General features: G+C 43.5%; 1 protein-coding gene across 2 annotated transcripts in view; it reads left to right on the forward strand.

The window, feature by feature from the left end:
- Window positions 1-17,690, forward strand: part of PAXIP1 (PAX interacting protein 1) — a 59,420-nt gene extending 41,730 nt beyond the window's left edge. Inside the window, exons 13-21 of one of the 2 annotated variants that reach the window (XM_078785983.1) lie at window positions 2,361-2,404; window positions 4,338-4,405; window positions 7,951-8,053; window positions 9,184-9,352; window positions 9,503-9,603; window positions 9,715-9,849; window positions 9,992-10,067; window positions 10,724-10,784; window positions 17,312-17,690. In XM_078785983.1, the coding sequence (XP_078642109.1) occupies window positions 2,361-2,404; window positions 4,338-4,405; window positions 7,951-8,053; window positions 9,184-9,352; window positions 9,503-9,603; window positions 9,715-9,849; window positions 9,992-10,067; window positions 10,724-10,784; window positions 17,312-17,333 (779 nt within the window). In that variant the 3' untranslated portion in view covers window positions 17,334-17,690. Of the gene's footprint in view, window positions 1-2,360; window positions 2,405-4,337; window positions 4,406-7,950; window positions 8,054-9,183; window positions 9,353-9,502; window positions 9,604-9,714; window positions 9,850-9,991; window positions 10,068-10,723; window positions 10,813-14,700; window positions 14,875-17,311 lie in introns of those variants that run through there. The other variant, XM_068126297.2, reaches the window with a different exon arrangement.
- Window positions 17,691-18,717: the final 1,027 nt, after the last annotated feature.

Consider the following 18,717-nt stretch of genomic DNA (forward strand, 5'->3'; position numbering starts at 1 on the left):
TTAAATAGTTGTTTGTATTGTGGGAGTTGAGAGCAGGTTGTAATTAAGTGGTGTACATTGTCGAGGTCAAGGTGACAGCGCAGGCAGAAAAGAAAAGGTCCTGAGTGGGGTCGAGTTTGTGTTGAGATGTTTTAAGTGTGGGGTGGTAACCGGAACAAATTCTAGATAATGTTACTCTGGAGGAGTGTGGGAGGGTTTGTTCAGATGGATGGATCACAGGGCGTGGCTTGTTGAGTATTTTATTGTTGTGCTGTTGTTACAAAACAATGGTGGTGATGTGATTGTGAATGTTTTTTTGAGATGATGTGTTTAAAAGTGACGGTGTCATGTTTGTAAAAGATGCTGTTGTAAGTTTCTGGTGAGATGTGTTGGCTGAGAGTGAGGGGTGAGTGATTGAACAAGTGGTGACACAGGTGTTCTGGTGTTTGAGTGACATCAATGAAGTGTTTACCTCTGTCATCAAGGTAGTGTTTGATATCGAGTAGTATTTTTATTTTCCGCATGAAGATTATTTATGTTGGCGAGTTGGGTGTAGCCTTTAATGGTTCTGAGTGCCTAATGATTGTGATCTTGAAGACCTTAGTTCCCATGGCGGCAAGCTGAGCATGCTGAGCATGTAGGGGCGCTGGCCCATAGGGGAGTTGCAGCTGAAGGCCTTGTAGGTGGATAGCAGCTCAGCTCGGCCAAGAAAGGACTTTGTACGATGGAGAATGCCCAGTGTTCCATTTTGTTTGACTAGCTTGTCATCTTGTCAAGGTCGAAAGAGAGGGAAGAGGCTATGGCCTAATTGTCTGAAGGATGAGAGATGTCATGGCAGAAGGTGGCGTCATTAGCAAATAGATAAAGAGGATTTTCCAGAGAGTCAGTGAGATCGTTGATGAAGATCAGGAATAGGACTAGGTCCAGAACACTGCCTTTGGGCCCAGAACACTCCAGCATTGACAGCGAGAGGAGATGAATGGATTCCGTTGAGAGCCATACGTCGGCTACGAGAATAGAGGAAGTCAGCAAGTCATGCGTGTTGTTGGACAGGCAAAGCAGGATGCCAGGCTGTATCGAAAGCTGAAGATCTGTTCAGAGAGACGGCCCTGATCTCATTCCTGCCATTGAGGACCTCCATCCATTGTTGGGAGAGTAGAATTAGCATGTCCAAGATGGAGTGGGTCGGTCTGAAACCAAATTGATCTGACATGAGGTGGTTGGAGAAAAGGAATTATTTCATATCAACAGTGATGATGGATTCCACGACATTGCTGATGATTGCAAGTAGTAAGCTGATGGCTCTTTAGTTAAGGGGATCAGTTTTTGCACCTGGGCGGCACAAGAGAATAAAAACTACAAGTCAGGAGACGACGTTGGTTCACGAGCGAGGGGTATTCAATGACAAAGGTCAAAACCGACATTGAAAATATATAAATAGGAATGTATTATCTGTTATGAGACTAGTTAGCTACACAATACCGAAAATTCGGTTTGATTCCGACAACTTTGAAAATTTGACCTTTGTAACCTTGAAATGTCAAAGGTCGAGGATTCTGAAATTTGTTGGAAAACTTGTATTTCATTATGTATGTGATAATTTAAGATCATGTATGACATTTCACCCTATCAGGAAGCGAACAATGTAATAAAACCATCAAAAATCGACTTTTATAAATTTCTTGACCTTGTGACCTTGACCTTGGGGCGAAAATGAAAAATCGAGCTCCGTGGGGCTAGACACATGACATTGGCCGAACCAAATATCGAAACCTCTGTCAGATTCCACCAAACCCCTCGGAGAGGATGTAGCTTGAAATCGATTACCCCCTAAAAGGACATCTTTTTCGGGCGTGGCTCCACCCACAATGGGCGCAATACGCCCACTCTCGGCACGACACAACTAGATCATGATATCAACCTCCCATCCAAGTTTCATCAATATCAGATGATATCATCGGGTAGTTATGCTGCAGACACACACACACACAGACAGACGCACACACATGACGAATATAGTGGTCACTTGATAACTTGTGAACCAATAAGAAGATGGTTTATCTATCTGCCGTGAAAGATTAAAAGGTGCTGATGGTTCATGTTTTACCCTTTGTCCACAGTTGCTGCCCCCATAACGCTCTTCCTTTCACCTACATCACCTCCCAGACTTCTCCCCTTTTTCTCTCAATTTCTCCTGCACTCTCCTCACCTCCTTTTTCTCTTCTCTCCTCACCCTTTCTTTCAGTTTCATTTTTATCAATTAAAGTGCCCCTCTCATTGAAAATGCCCATTGTATTGTGGTTGCTTAAGACTGATTTATTGACTTGATTATATTAAAACTCTTTATACAAACTCTAATGCTCTTGTCTATCCTCTTGAAGCGGCCTGGAAAAACCCCATCCAAATATCACGGGACGCACTAATCGTAAGTGCTCTTTTGAAAATACTCAACATTTGTTGAAAATAATTGTTTTGGTACAAACTTCATAATATTGTTACGTTTGTAGGGGGTAGACAATGATTACCTTAGAGCCAGGTAGAGTGTATGGATTAGTGTGATCCGACTGTCGTGTAGAAGAAGAAACCTCGATGTATCATAAGTAGGAAATTTGTGTGGACCGTATGTCATGGAAGAGCTTGTATCTTTGTTCCCATGAGAGGGGTGGGGTTTGTTAATTAGCGAGGGATTATGGGTAAATTCATCCCCTGCATGTAATTGCCTCTAATATTTTCCTGTGTTCCTTATGACACCGCACTACACACCATAGCCAAGCCAAGCAGTCGACACCATAATTAATAACGCTAAATAAAAACCAACCAGAACCCAGGCATCGAACACTACCGTGGATAACATCGTCTTGGTGAACACACAGGACAAAAGGTCCGTGGAGCCATGCCGAGAAGAGCAGTGATTGGTCCGGGATTTGATTGGCACAAGGACTGGTAAGATGGGACTCTGAATGGAGCGGACACAGAGACGTCGTGGGATGACGTCAGAGCCTGAAGGACAAAATAGTTGGAACGGCGGACATTTTCTCTTCTCGCTTCTTCTCGTTCTGGATCCCATAGCGAACAGTCGCTTATCGGCTATTGCGCAAGGAAGATTCATCACGAACGGTCGTGTTCTGACATCTTGATGGTGATCATGAGGAGGAAGAACTGCGGACTGAGACCTGCGGTTTCCCGAACAAGATTGTGAGGATAAGCGCGGTTGGAAGAGCGAACTGCGCACGGAGGCCTGGTTTTCCCGCAAAGGAGCTGCGCGGCAAAGCGTGCGGTTCCCGCCAAGGCCGCGATGATCTTTGACGATTCCTGACAAGATTCCAGAGCAGCTTGGAGTGAAGTTCCACAAACCACACATTTATTTTCCAGTTATTTTATCCTTTGTCTGTATCCGAATACAGTGTGGTCTGTGTGGGAGCGCTCCACTTAGGAATCATTTTTTTGGGGGGTTCTGTAATGTTTGTTGTTTTTGTTTTTTTGAAAAATGCTACTTATTTCTGTAACCATCCATATTCACATTTTTTGTAAATTGCTGCTTATTTTTGTAACCATCTGTATTCACATTTTTTGAAAAATGCTACATATTTTTGTAACCATCTATATTGGACCCTGAGAGTGGAAAACATACCTATCTTCTAGTTAAACACATACAACCTACCCCCCCTCCCCCCCTCCCAATTCTCACTCCCAAAAAACCTAAATCCCTACCTACATACCAACCCCATTCATTGAGGATCAGTTTACAGGAAAGCCAACATTTTATTTGGCCTAAACCATTGACCTTGCTTTGTACAAAAGCAAAAAGCACCTCTTGCTTTAGTTGATGCATGTAATTTGTCTTGTGCAACTCTCAAAGGAAGCCACTGAAATATTTAGGGTTCTCCCTTGGTTTTCATTTAGCATTGGCTATAAATGTTGTGTCTCAGTAGATTGCTTGTATCAAAGTGTACCTAAATAATTCACCACCTGGCTGATTTGCTGTTGAAATGTAAACCCTCGTTTCAGTAGCTACATTGTGACCTAAAAGTCGTTTACTGAAACGGTGTAACTGATTTTATCAATATAATAATTTTTGGGGGGTTTTTTTTTTCAGATAAATATGTCCAGGCATATTAATTAATGCATTGGAATTTTTCTGTAACTAATCAACATTTGCGAAGTTCAATCTGTTGTCCGACGGTCAGTAATTTGCTGAGTGTATGAACGGTAGTTGAGTTTGGGCCAGCCAAATAATGGATGATCTGCCATCAGCCCAGGTTAACATCCAGAAAATCCAATGGAGGCATTCCTCAAGCTTAACCAAGTCTTTGCTGTATGTTCGGCCTTGGTTCCACATGACTGTCTTATACCGGCAGGCATCTCGGAATATATCCAGGAGAAAACTGTCGGAGCTCAGCTGTCATCAGACCACCAAGAAACTCAGGTAATGGCATATTTATTATTCGTTGCTCTCACCTCATTATACTGTGTCAACGTTTCCTCGCTTTACTCCTCGTCTTGCTTTACTTGGTGCCGTTTCTCTTTATCATTACTTGCTTTACAACTTGTTTACTCCTCCCTCCACACTGTTTTGTACAATACAAATGTTCTAGATTTTTATGTATTTAGCCAAACAATACAATCTAATGTTACTTTGGAGTACATGCTAGTTACCGTGTTAGGTTAGCTTGATCCATGTGCTCATGTCGGTTAGTTAGATCACTTTCTGTAACTAGGGATTTGTTAGAATGAAGTCGCACGTTTTATGTTTTATTTACCCTGCGCATGAAAAGAGAAAAGTGGTCTCAAACAATTGTTTTTTTGGGGGGTTTTTTCCTTTATTTTTTTATTTTTATCGATCGTTAAAATCATTATTTTATTAAAATTGAAGAGTCACAGCATGGGGAATTGTGTTGAAGTGCCACAGATATGAACTCTATAGTTTTAAGTATGCCGTGAGAGGTGGTATAGCTTGACGTATAAAGTTAGCTAAGGAAGTGCAATTCATAAATGTCCTCTCTGTATGACAAGGAAAGATCCAGGCATGGTAGGAAGAGGAGTCATGATGGATATGTTGGCGTTCCATGTCTAGTTTTATGACGCCCCTTTTAACGACGTGCCACATCACATGCCAGTGCTGTCTATAAACGAAGGTTGTTTAAGGTCTCGTGCCATGGCCGTAGACAGGTGGGAAAAGGCTGCAAACGAATGTTGACGCAGTAGTTTCGGTCACAGAAGGGGAGTCGCATTGAGTAGAGGGGTCCATTAATTTGGCTATTCTCAAAACGTGTTGCTTCGGTGTGGCGGGGCTGCATTCGTGAGCACCGCGACAATGTTGCAACTTGTGTCAGGAGTGGAATTAGAAATCTCATCCCTCCAGGGATGAATTAGAATTCCAAATTATTTTCACACAGAGCACGATTTGCTTGTATCAAATTTGTTTCCCCAATTTTGGCACATGTGGGAAAAAGTTAGGCGTGGCGGTTGAGCAAGATTTAATGGTAGTGGTCTGCAACAAAATGGCGGATGATGGTGCACACATGGCCGAACGTGAGGCCGAGATGGTCATTAGCAGGGGTGAAGACACCCCCTGCCCGTCTTTCCCAGCGGAGAATGGAGTCTGTCTCTCATGGGCTCTTTAAGCAGGACGCAAAGAGGTTGTACAATATTAGTTCAAGCCATGAAGGAAATGTGAGCACAATTGGAAAATAAATTGGAAATGCAAAACGCATAAACCAGGAACAATCTGTGATGTATGGGCCGGCACACGTAGTGTTTGGGCCAGCACCTGTAGTATGTGTGTCTATGCATGCGCCGAGCGAGGCCGAACCTATACCGAGCGTGGTCAAGAAATCTGTGGGGTGCAGTGCTGCACCGGCGGCGGAGTTGGGGCTGGTGCTGGCAAGGATTGAGTTGGCGCTCAGGGTCGAGTCAGCATCAAGTATCCTTCGTCCATTGCCTGACACTGGCCAATGATGTGGCACTTCGCTACTGTCGTGATGGAGTGTTGTGTTGCCATCGACGCCACCCAAATCAATAGCACACCGCTTTGCAGGCCTTCCATAGCATCGTGCCCTCCGGGACCTCGTTATGGCAGGTGCCACCTCCTGTTCTCAGAGCACGTGCCACAGAGAGGGGGTATCAAACAAAAACTACACATGGAATGCTGACATTCCCATCACGACTCGTCTCCTTACCTTGCCTGGGACCTGCCTGGCTGTATAGAGGAACACATACCAATTACACTTCCTTACCTAGCCTTGTACATCAAACAATACGACTTCTCATGGCATACAAACAAAACAGGGCAACTTCATTATCATGGCTGCCTGGTTAGAGAAAACCATTTAGCCGATGTGAGCGTGCAGACCAAGCTAACTTGACATCCTAACTTGTATGTAACTCCTCCCCCTCTTCCCCCCCAACTTCACTGTAACACATCCAAAGCTACGAAGTATCATACGAATAACCATAACATCCACTTAATTTGATCTTTCTGCTTATCATGCCGAGGAGAGTGTCGCTGCGTGCTGATGAGGAGGAGAGTGTCGCTGAAGCTGAAGGGAAAGGTGTATGCTGCATGTGTGAGAAGTGTTATGATTTATGGGAGCGAGACATGGGTAATGAACGTAGAGCAGCAACGAAGGCTGGAAAGGGTGGAAATGTGAATGGTTCGATGGATGTGCGGAGTATCGTTGAGAGAGAGGAAGACAAATGATGAATTGCGAAAGATGATGGGAATATTGCCTGTTATTGATGTTGTGAAGAGGAACAGGTTGAGATGGTTTGGTCATGTATTGAGGAAGGATGAAAGTGACTGGTTGAGAAGAGTGATGGAAGTTAATGTAGAAGGAAGTAGAGGACGGGGAAGACCGAGAAAGACTTGGCTAAAGATGGTGGAAGAAGAAATGCGGGCAAGGGGGTTAACAAGGAGAGATGCAGAAAATAGGGCAAAATGGAGAAGATTGTCATGGGGACCGCAAGGCTAACCCCCGCTCTAGCAGGGAACATGGCCTTAAAATGCATGTTGTTGCTTATCATGCCGAGCATTGGTGTGTTTGTGAATTTGTCAATCTGCAACTCTCACTCACTAGCCTGTCTCCCCATCCACATTTTCTTTCGTTTGGGTCTTCCCTTCTTTCTCAAGGTATTTATTGTGTGGTGTGGTGTGTGTGGTGTGTGTGTGGTGTGTGTGGTGTGTGTGGTGTGGTGTGTGTGTGTTTTTTAAATTTTTTATGATGATGCACGTGAGGCCGAGATGGGCATTTGCAGGGGCGCAGATAGTGTGGGAACCCCCACCTCTCCCAGCGGTGAATGGAGTGTGTTTCCCATGGGCTCTTCAAGCAGGAAGCAAAGAGGTTTTACAATGTTTGTTCAGGCTGTGAAGGAAATGGGGGCACAATTTGAAAATGAATTGGAAATGGAAAATGCATAAACCAGTAGCAATATTTAGTGTGTGGGCTGGCACCTGTTGGAGTGCTTATGTATACGCCGAGCAAGGTAAAGTTTTCTAGCGAGTGAAGTTTGGTTTGTGATGTTGCATTGATGGGTTGACCGACTGCCTGGAGGCATCGGAGGTTGTGGATCTATGACCGAGGTTGTGGATCCGCCATTTGGAGAGGTTCTGGGCTGAAAGCATCGAAACTTCGAGGAAGAAAAATGCCCAGTTGATGTGCAGATGTGCACGGATGTGCAGTCGGGAAACCAGTCAATTGCTTACAGGTCTTACTTTAGGTAAGGGAACTATGTTTTGAGGTTTACAATTTAAATAAAGTTGAATATGGGATGTTGTGAAATTAGCATCATTTATGGCAATCCTTTAAATTATATTAAAGTTTCGGAACAACTGATACTGTACATTTAATTGTGTGTGTGTTTGTGCGCATGCATCCGTCTGTCACCTTTTTATTTTTCTCCCGCCTTGGTTCACATGAGATGCAGATCTTTTTCTTAAGTCCTTTTTGCTTTATTGTTCTCCTTTTTTTCCAGGATAGATGAGCGTCCCACGTCTATTCATAAACTTCCACCAGACAGCACTCCCCATGTGATATTTACTGGCTTCAATTCTATCATTGTGCAAGAGTACATGAAGGTGAGTTTGTGTGATTTTTGTACACTATTATTACCTCCGCTGCCAGAGGTGGATGGAGGTTGTGTTTTTACATGTCTGTTTGTGAATAGGATATCTCAAAAAGTTGTGGACAAATTTGGATGAACCTTGGGGGGAAAGGTTGCTTGGGTATTTGACAAGGATGGATTGATTCAATTTTGGTGAAGATTCCAATTCCAATCCGGATCAGGGAAATTAAGTGATTCTTCACCATTGAATAAAAACCACCTTTAGAGGCCATTTTTCCCCGCAAAGCGGGGGTTGGCCTTTTTCGGGAACCATGGTTGTTGTTGTTTTTTGGTCCCCTTTTTGAAGCAATGTTTTACGGCCGGATGCCCTTCCTGACGCCAACCCTTTTTGCCGCCTTTAACGACAAACAGGGAATTACCAGTGAACTGGTACTCAATTAGCCGACCTCGGAAGGATGACAGGCTGAGTCAACCCCCCTGGCGTTAATTCAGCGATTGACCGGGATTCGAACCCAGGATCCAAGGATCCTAAGCCGGCACCCTAGCCGCTAGCCCAACACCAGGGTTTCTTCTTCTTCTTCTTCACCTTCACCATTCTTCACCATTGAATGATGGGTCTAAAACGGATATATTGCTCAATATCTCAAAACGTTATGGATCGATTTGGACGAAATTTGGTGGACAGGTTGTGTGTCGATTCGATAAGAACCAAATCTGGATATGAAATTTATTAAATTTTTAAGTGATTCTTCACCATTGAGTGTTCGACCAAAACAATATATAGCTTGATATTTCAAAAAGTTGTGGACGAGTTGACAAAATTAAGTGATGGGTTGGTTCGGTGACTAGAACAAGCCCATTAGATTTTGGTTCAGGTCCAAATCCAGATCTGACCTATCAGTGGGATACAAAACAAACTGTTCAGCCTGGCAGAGAGGGATGTGCTCTACCGAGTGCCGATCGAGTTTCTTTGAAACGATGAGAATCGTTAAGAAAACAAAAATACGGTTTAAGTTGTGGCTTGCTGTGATTTTAATTTCATATATTTTTTCGCGAATCTTTCTCTTACAATTTATGATTGTGTTGAATATCCCAAATCACATGGTTTTAAGAGCGGAATATCCTACCATAAACCACTTCCAGAAACTGTATTTGCTGGGTGGTGAGGTGGCAGAGAGTCCAGCAAAATGCACACACTTGGTAGCGGCCAAAGTGATTCGCACCGTGAAGTTTTTGGTGAGCTTGCCGACTGTTCAGAACATTGTCACCTCTGACTGGCTGGAGCACAGCTTCAGGGCGCAGCACTTTCTCGGTGAGTTCTGAGTGCTTTCCAAACTGAAACCAAAGCTTTTGTTCAAACTTATTTCCTAATCACACGAAACTACCGTGATCTTTGGCAGAGGAACAGCAATCGTTCCATAAAAGACGACCTCCTTTGTCCGCGTGTTGTGTGGATGCGTAGATCCAAGGAGATTCCCTCTTCGAGACGCCGAGGCTGAAGTGGAGTTCAATTTCAACCTAGAGGAGTCCATGAGGAAGGCTCAGACGCGAAGGATCTTCCAAGTGCGTGCAGAAAACTGTTACTGTGGTTGACCTTGATGGTGTTTGTATTTGGCTAGAATTTGAAGTGGTCGACCTGGTGTGTGCCTGCCTTCATTCTCTCCTTCCTTCCAGGGTTTACACTTCTATGTTACCCCTGGTATTTGTCCGAGTCTCAGCACAATGCGTGCCATCGCAAATGCGGGAGATGGCCTTCTTCTGCCCAAACAACCTAGTTGGCAGCAGGCTTCCAATCATCAGCGGGGAAAGGTAATATTACTTGTATAATTACAGCATCTTTCATTCTATTGTGGTAGGATATATTTGTTTCATTGTTTGTTTGTTTTCTTTTTCCCCCCTTGCACCGTCCCCCTCCCCTCACACACCCCCGCCTCCCCCAACTTGTATGCAGACTCTTCCTGAGATTGTCATCATCTCGTGCTCCAACGACTTGCATCTCTGCAAGAATTATTTTGCCCACAGCATCGGTAACATCTAAGAAACTCAAAGCTGTTTCAAAGTCTTCACTCGTCATAGATGCTTGGATGACTGACGTGCTAATCACATCACATGCACAGATTTGGTTTTTGTAATAGTCACGTACATAGGGAGGGAGTTTTTTGAGTTGACATTCCCATATTATCAACTTTAGCCTGGTGTTGGCTTAGCGGTCAGGGTGCCGGCTTGGGATCCTAGGATCCTGGGTTCGAATCCCGGTCGATCGCTGAATTAACACCAGGGGGGTTGACTCAGCCTGTCATCCTTCCGAGGTCGGCAAATTGAGTACCAGCTAGCTGGGATGAATGATGCCGGTGTGTACCCCGGTTTAGAATAGGTACACCGTATCCCTGCGCATCGTAAGAGCGTGATCAAGGGTTGGCGTCAGGAAGGGCATCCGGCCATAAAAACATTGCCTCAAACAGGGAACCATGATTGTCATGGGGCCCGCAAGGCTAACCCCTGCTCTAGCGGGGAAAATGGCCTTAAAACGATCATTCATTCATTCATTCATTATTCATTCATTCATATTCCCATATTATCAACTTGACGAAGTTATCGTTATCTTCTCACTTTTTCCATCAAGTGCTCGTGGTGTCAGGGTAACTGATTCCCTCCCCTCCCCCCTCTGTTTCCACCCTATCAGATGTTCATAATGGAGAGTTTATTCTTACTGGCATGATCACCCAGAAGCTTGATTACGAGACATATCCTTTTGACCCTGGCATTATGAAAGTGAGCTTGTTGAGATTCATTGATGACACAACCAATCGTTTTTGTTGTTTTTTTTTGGAGTACTGCCGTAGATTTGGATTTGCTTCGATTTTTCAAAAAGCATTTAACAATGTCCACACAGGTTGTTACTTACATTTTAACCTTTTGACAGAAATTTCCAGCTCAAAATGAAAAGAAAACTTGTTCAGAAGTAGGAAGCAAAAGCAAAGAGTATTAAGGTTGATCCATATCGGTGATTTGATTGGTGGATCTACGAGTACAACAACACACAACAGGCATTTTAAAGGCCATTTTCCCTGCTAGAGCGGGGATTAGCCTTGCGGTCCCCATGACAATCTTCTCCATTTTGCCCTGTTTTCTGCAATCTCCTTGTTAACCCACTTGCCCGCATTTCTTCTTCCCCCATCTTTAGCCAAGTCTTTCTCGGTCTTCCCCATCCTCTACTTCCTTCTACATTAATTTTTTTTTTTTTTTTTTTTTTTGGATACTGAATCGAGGCTCGTGAAAGAGCTAACATTTATTTCACAAACAAATCAACCAGACAAACAAAATATACAAAAAGAGGGAGCGGAAGACAAGATGGGGAGAGAAGGGGAAGCACACAACCACAACATTTGAGAGCAGGGAGAAGTGTGGGAGGGAGAGGGCTTGGGGGCAGGAGGCGTGGGAAGTGGAGGGGGGGTTGGGGGGGGGGGGGGGAGAGGTATAAAACACAAGGGGACCGAAATTAGCGGGGGTAGAAAAGATCAAGGTTTTGGATGGGGGAGGATTAGAGATGGTGGTGAACAGCTGTTTTAAAGACCTGGAGGGTGGAGTGGGATTGAAGAGAGTGAGGGAGTTTGTTCCAGAGGTGGGAGAAAAGAGGAATGAAGGAGTGAAGGTGAGCAGAAAGTCTTGATTTTGGCAGTTTAACCATAAGAGGGTTGCAGGCAGATCTTGTGCGACCTGTAGGAATATTTGGGGGACAGAGCCCAGAGAGGGCTGGGGGGGCAAGGCCAGAGAGGAGTCGGTAGAAGATGGAAAGACCACCAACCTGCCTGCGGTGAGTGAGTGAAAGGCCCTTGGAGTTAGCTTCATCGCGGGAGATTCCAATGATTCTGAACGCTTTGGTTTCAACAGCGTGAAGACGGGCTAGGTGTGAGGCAGGAGCACCAGACCAGAGGGGAGAGCAGTATTCCATAGAGCTGCGGATGAAAGCCTTGTATGTGGTGAGGAGCTCAGGTGTGCCGAGGAAGGACTTCGCACGACGGAGGATGCCCAGTCGGCGACTGGCTTTGGAGGCCAGATTTGAAATGTGGTTTTCCCAGGAAAGATCATGGCAAATAGTGAGACCCAAAAGCTTGAGTGACAGAACTTCTTGGAGAGGATTATTCAGAAAGTGGATGGGAGGGTTTTCCAGTCGGTCTTTTCGGAGAGACATCGTAAGAGTGTGAGATTTATCAGGATTGAAAGACATGTTCCAATAGTTTGCCCAGTCTGTGATTTTGTCCAGGTCTGCAGAGAGTAAGGAGGCTGCAGACTGCCGATCTGAGGGATGAGGAATGGAGCGACAGAGAGTAGAGTCGTCAGCAAAGAGATAGAGAGGATTTTCAAGAGAGTCAGAGAGATCATTGATGAAGACCAGAAAAAGCACAGGGCCCAGAACATTACCTTGGGGAACTCCAGCCTGAACAGGAAGAGGAGACGAGAGAAACCCATTCAGGGCCACACGTTGACTACGACCAGAGAGGAAGTCCGCCAGCCATGCGTGGAGATTTCCATGGATACCAAAGGAGGAGAGTTTGGTGACCAGAGCAGGGTGCCAGACCGTATCGAAGGCACGTGAAATGTCAAGGGAGACAGCTCTAATTTCCTGTTTGGCGTTGAGGACCTCCATCCATTGTTGAGAAAGCAGAAGCAGCATGTCCAGAGTAGAGTGACCAGGTCTGAAACCAAATTGATGATCAGAGATCAAGCCATTGGAGAAGAGGAAAGATTTCATATCTGAAGCAATGATGGATTCCATGACTTTGCTGATAATTGGGAGAAGGCTGATTGGTCTGTAGTTGCTGGGATCTGTTTTTGCACCTTTTTTGTGCAAAGCGGTGATGTTGGCTGATTTCCAAGCAGATGGCAGATGACCTTGAGCAAAAGAGAGGGTGAAGAGAACAGAAAGAGGGAGTGAAAGAGCGGAAGAACATGATTTTAGGACCTGTGGGCTGATGCCGTCAGGACCATCCATCAGGACCGTCAGGACCAAAGATTTCCATCACTCTTCTCAACCAGTCACTTTCATCCTTCCTCAACACATGACCAAACCATCTAAACCTGTGCCTCTTCACAGCATCCATCACAGGCTCTATTCCCATCATCTTTCGCAATTCATCATTTGTCTTCCTCTCCCTCAACGATACTCTGCACATCCACTGAACCATTCGCATTTCCACCCTTTCCAGCCTTCGTTGCTGCTCTACGTTCATTACCCATGTCTCGTTCCCATAAATCATAACACTTCTCACACATGCAGCATACACCTTTCACTTCAGCTTCAACGACACTCACCTCCTCGTCATCACGCCACTCAGTTCCCGAAACCTCTTCCACGCACATCTCACTCTAGATCTACGAGTGGATCTACGAGTAAAATAGTTAAATTTGTAGACTATGCAAATTTGAGTTTTAAAGGTGTGCAACAAGTTAAATTTCATAGGGGAAGGTGAGTCATACATTCTCTAAACTTAGTTGTTCACATAATAAGAAAATGCTTGTTTGTTGCTTCTCTTAGTTGCTTTTTCTAGCAGTTTGAATTATGCAGCAAAACTGACGGCATTAGCACTTTCAGGACCAAGGGACACACACGTCCCTGAACCTCAAAGTGGTGTATCTCCGATATTTTTCCCTGCAATTTTTTATTTATTTGTTTGTACGTTCATAATGGCGATTTGTTGGCAAACATTGTAGCTAACACTAGGTAAGAGTTTTTGTTGTTTCCAAATTCCGTAGTGAATTTTTGTTGTTGTTTATTAGAAAAACCTCTTGTGTGTTTGTCATCATACATACTCTTGAATTTAGATCAAAAAAAATTGAAAGTTAGCCAAACTAATAATAAAATTGGTCTTCTGGCTGAAAATTAATTTCAAGATGATTTTGGTCCTCAAAGGGTTAAAGTGAAAGAGCCTGTGCCTCGTCCTGAGGGATATTCTGTTGGCCTCCTTCTCCATTGTTAAGTAATGGAGTTGCTGCTGTTTTGTTTCGATTCTCATCAGTTTGGTCTTTCTGATGTTTATCTTCTGACCAACATTATTTCCATAGTTATTTTTCTTGCGGTATTCTTTCATCTGCATGAATGTGCTTGAAAGAATTCGGATATCAGCACGATCTAGGTATTTGCGCTGATATGTTGCAGTCCATCAGTCCATGTTTTTGGGGGTTTTTGTTTTTGTCTTTTCTTTCATTGTATTAGGAACAGACCAGGTGACATCATGTACCCCTATGTTGACACTGAACCATGGTATAAGTTTCCCTATGACCACGCGCATCAAGAAAGTCCATTATACAGTATCATACAGATGATTCTATGGGAAATGCTATATAGACAAACGATCTTCAATTGCGTTCCTGTGGGACTTTTTCAAAATTTAAATTGCCATTTCGTATGTTGCTCAAATTTGCTTCTCAAAGCAGAGCTCTGGTAATTTGCAGGATCTTCCTTGACGAAACCCAGCTTGTTCCTCCTCCAGATGCTGATCCGCTGTTTTGCGTAATCTTGACATAATCGTTCGGGTAAACTCTTTAGAGATGATAGACTGCAGAGTAACAGCACCCTCCAATTATTGCAATCTGCGGTCTTTCTTTGGTAATTCCGCTATGAGTCTTTTACAGCATTCTGCTGGAATTGTCTCTTTTCAGTTTGGTGAAATGATTTGTGCAGCACATTGAGAAGAGCATCAATGTACCTGCCATACCATCATCTCCAGGAGCTTTCTCAACTTTTTCATGGCCTCTCTTTGCTTTGGTAAATTCCATAGTATCAATTTTGAACTCGGTGTAGTTGGGTCAAAGTCTATTTCATCAGATTCCAGGGACCTTCTCTATTCAAATATTGCCAAAATGTTGTTCTACTTTGGTCTTCTAGCATGGTAAGTATGTTACCATTCTCGTCACTCACATGGTAATTGAGTTGCTGTTGTGATTTTCAAGGCTATACATAATCTTGGAAATGACAACCTGCCCCAGAATGTTTGGTGCGCATGTGCAGAAACTTGAGTGTTTGGGGTGAAAGTAGGTGGATGGATATCATTTCTCCGGGATAAGGATTGTTACCTGAAATGGCTCACATAGCTCTAAAATAAGTCAAATACTTGGAAAAGTACCTGAGAGAAAGGCTTGTCCATCTGCAAAACGTAAGACTTAGAGAACCTTCTCGGGTCGCCAAACGGGCAGCTGCTCATATAACAAACTCCAGAACAGGCCTGAGTGGATGGTCGTTTGCCACACAAACCACCAACTGATTGCTACCAGTGAAAGGACTCTATCTCAATTCGATAATATTGAACAACAATGTGAAGGACATTTTTGGGGATTGTTAATGTATAGGGGAAGTTTAAAAGTATGATATTTAGTTTTAAAGGTTTTACTTTATTTTATGATATTTACTATTCATGTTGGGAGGGGGGGAGATGGAAACTATAGTGTGTGTGTGTGTGTGTGTGTGTGTGTGTGTGTGTGTGTGTGTGTGTGTGTGTGTGTGTGTGTGTGTGTGTGTGTGTGTGTGTGTGTGTGTGTGTGTGCGTGTGCGTGCGCGCGCACCCACGCCAGCTCCACTAGGAGGCTTTTGGATCATCAATAAAAAAGTGCTGACATCCAGTCAAAGAATGGTCTCGGCATTTTATAAGACTTGGTAGGCCTTGCCCTTCATGCAGTGCTTGGTTATCGGCACCACTATCTAGGGAATGCATGTTCTGAGAGAGGTTCCAACAACAAGTGACATTAATCATTTCAGGCTTAGCTAAAAGGTTAGAAGATGCAGGGCTGTTTGCATCCTTTAAAAAATATATTTACATAAAGACGTCCATTTGTGAATGGGTTTGCTTGAAAACGTTGGATCATTTTTTGGGTCTTGGCATGTATTGACACCCGGATGCACATTTGTGTAGTTAAAATAAATGAAAGGGTTAAGTTAAACAGACAGTTGTTTGTATGAATATAGATCTGCCCCAAGGGGCAGTCCTTGCCAGGGCTATACCCCATTTTGATCAAAATCTGAGAAAGGAAAGTACAGATGGCTGTGATGTGGATGTGTTGCATGCGCCTGATTATGCACATTAGATGATATCATTTTCATTTGCTCTGTTTCGTATCATCTTTCCAATTGCAAAAAAAAAAAAAATTCGGGCCACCAAAATAGTTCAATAATTATCATGAAATGTATTGATAAGTAAGTTTATCCACGTCTACTTTGTCCATCTTCCTCTGTCTGTTACCATATGTACTTGTCTTGGATTAATTTTTGTCCCCTGCCGCTCCGACAAGATTGGAGACGGGGGATATCAAAATGAGCTCTGTCCATGACCGATCATTTGTGACTTGTCCATGTACTTTTGTGTAGTGATATTTAAAAAACCGTTGAACATTTAGCTTTCATTTTGCAGTTATCTATTCCTCATGACGTCATCTCAACCTGATTAGATCACAGCTGTGATTGGCTGAATTCTGTTGGCATGGCAACTATCTTAGTAACATAGCTTGTTCACTCGATATTTCAAAAACCGTAGAACATTTAGTTTTCATATTACACAAATCTGTTTCTCGTACCACCCAAAAGGCAGGGGACCTAGAGTATCAGCTCCCTGTTTTTTTTTTTTTTTTCGGTTCCCGGTTCGTCAACGTCTGTTAAGGAAACTGGAGAGGGATGTCATACAGGTGCTGACTTTCCTTTTACTTACGTGCACCTTTTCGGTGTCATACCTTTGCTGCTTTCTGTTCCTGACCTATTGCATATGCCTGCCTGTCATGCGGTAATCCCGAACCTGATGATTGCTCTCTGATCCAAAAACACCAAAGATTCCCTCCGGGGTGCTTGTAATCGATGCTGTGGCCCACTTACAGCTGGAAAACTATTGACCAACATTGTGCATAAAGAACGATGAATGGAATCAACAGGACATTGGGTCAGGTCTGCTAACTGTCGTGGGAAGCAAGAAGCTGATGTTTCTGGCGTTAACCTTTCATTGTCAGAGCAAGAGTGCTTTTTGAGGATTTCTCTTTTGCTCCAATGAAGAGTTGATGCGCAAAACGTCAGCTTCTCCTTGCTCCCCACGACGGTTCATTTCATCCGTAGTGATACCTGTCCGCTGACGCAGATCTACACGAGCCTTCACCGGCAACACTAGTTATTTATGCAATATTGTGTATAGTTTGCTGATTCTCTTTTTGAGAACATTCTGTGTTGAATTCGAGCTTTGTGTTTTGATGTTTATATTCGATAATGCACAATGAAGTTTCCCTTAACAGCAAACACGTTCAGGTTTACCTTGTCATGAGCACAACAAAAGCCGATTCCAACCATCTTCAGAGGTGTCCAGACACAAATTGTGAGCCTCGTCCTCAAGTTTTCACCTCTTTTCCCAGTCCATCTTCCCTTTTGCAGTTGGAGTGACTTATTGCAGATCTTTTCACCATTTTATGAGGTTCTCTCATGATGTCCAGTTTATTAAAAATATAAGAATGTGTATAATAGTTTACTTTCTATTGAGATGGTGGATTTTCACAGCCTCTGAGAATGCAAAAATGTACATGATTTTGAAAATTTGGTAAAACCCAGGTGAATGCCACATGCTGTTGCATTGGATATCACAACTTGTGAAATATTTCTTTTGAAATAAAATATCCAACATGCAGTTTTTAGTTGTTTGATTTTGGGTTTTTTTGTCTGTTATGGTGTTTTGAGAAAAGTGTGAAGTAAGGTTGGGATGAGATAGCAATAAAGATTGAAGGGGTGTGCATTTATGTGGCATTAGGGTGGTGGGAGAGAGTGTTAAATTCGGCCATATTTACACAAACAACGAGAACGGCACTCAGTAGAGAGCATACCTCCGCCAGGGTGAACAGTTTACGTTTTGTATCCCACTGATATGCCGGATCTGCATCTGGACCTGAACCGAAATGTAATTGGCTTTTTCTTGTTTCCTACTCTAATTATCCACTGAGTTTTGTCATAACTCGTTCACAACTTTTTGAGATAACGTTTTTGGCTTTATCTCTCAATGGTGAAGAATCACTTTAAAAATTATCGTATCTGAATCGTCACTAAAATCAAATCTATTTGTCCTTTGATTCAATCAATCAACGCCGACCTTCGTCAGTCTTATTTGAAGCTTGTCAATGCGCAGGATAAATTTAAAATTATGATATTTACTATTGATCTGGTCATGTTTGGGACGATTTGGGGTGGGGGATGTTGGAAGTTGTATGGGCCACGAGTACCATTATATATACTAGGGCATGCCCGTACTATATATATAGGACGTGCCCGTAAGTGCGTGATGTTACCGTACAATGAATGTATCGTCCCGACGCCGCAGCTCGGATGGCGCTGCAGTTAATCGGGCCCCCAAATTCCTCATCGACGATAACTAAACAATATATTATATGAATCGCACCGTACATACCTCCTTCTAGATCTTGTTCTTGTCTTGATATACTCACTCAGGCTCACTCTATCACGACTGAGTCCTCCCAGCTCCTCCAAATGGCGCCCGCTAGCCGCTACGTAAGTCCGGAAGTGACGTCCTCATTTGACTGTCCGGAAGGTCGCAAATCGCAGTTACGATGAATCGCAAATTAGTTTTAATTAGTTTTAAAACATAGTTTAACGGCAACATAGTTTGCCGACGGGAAATAAATGAATACGCTCTCAAATGTGCC

Source organism: Myxine glutinosa, chromosome 10 (genome assembly GCF_964187855.1).
Source record: "Myxine glutinosa chromosome 10, kmMyxGlut1.1, whole genome shotgun sequence".
Lineage (NCBI taxonomy): Eukaryota > Metazoa > Chordata > Myxini > Myxiniformes > Myxinidae > Myxine > Myxine glutinosa.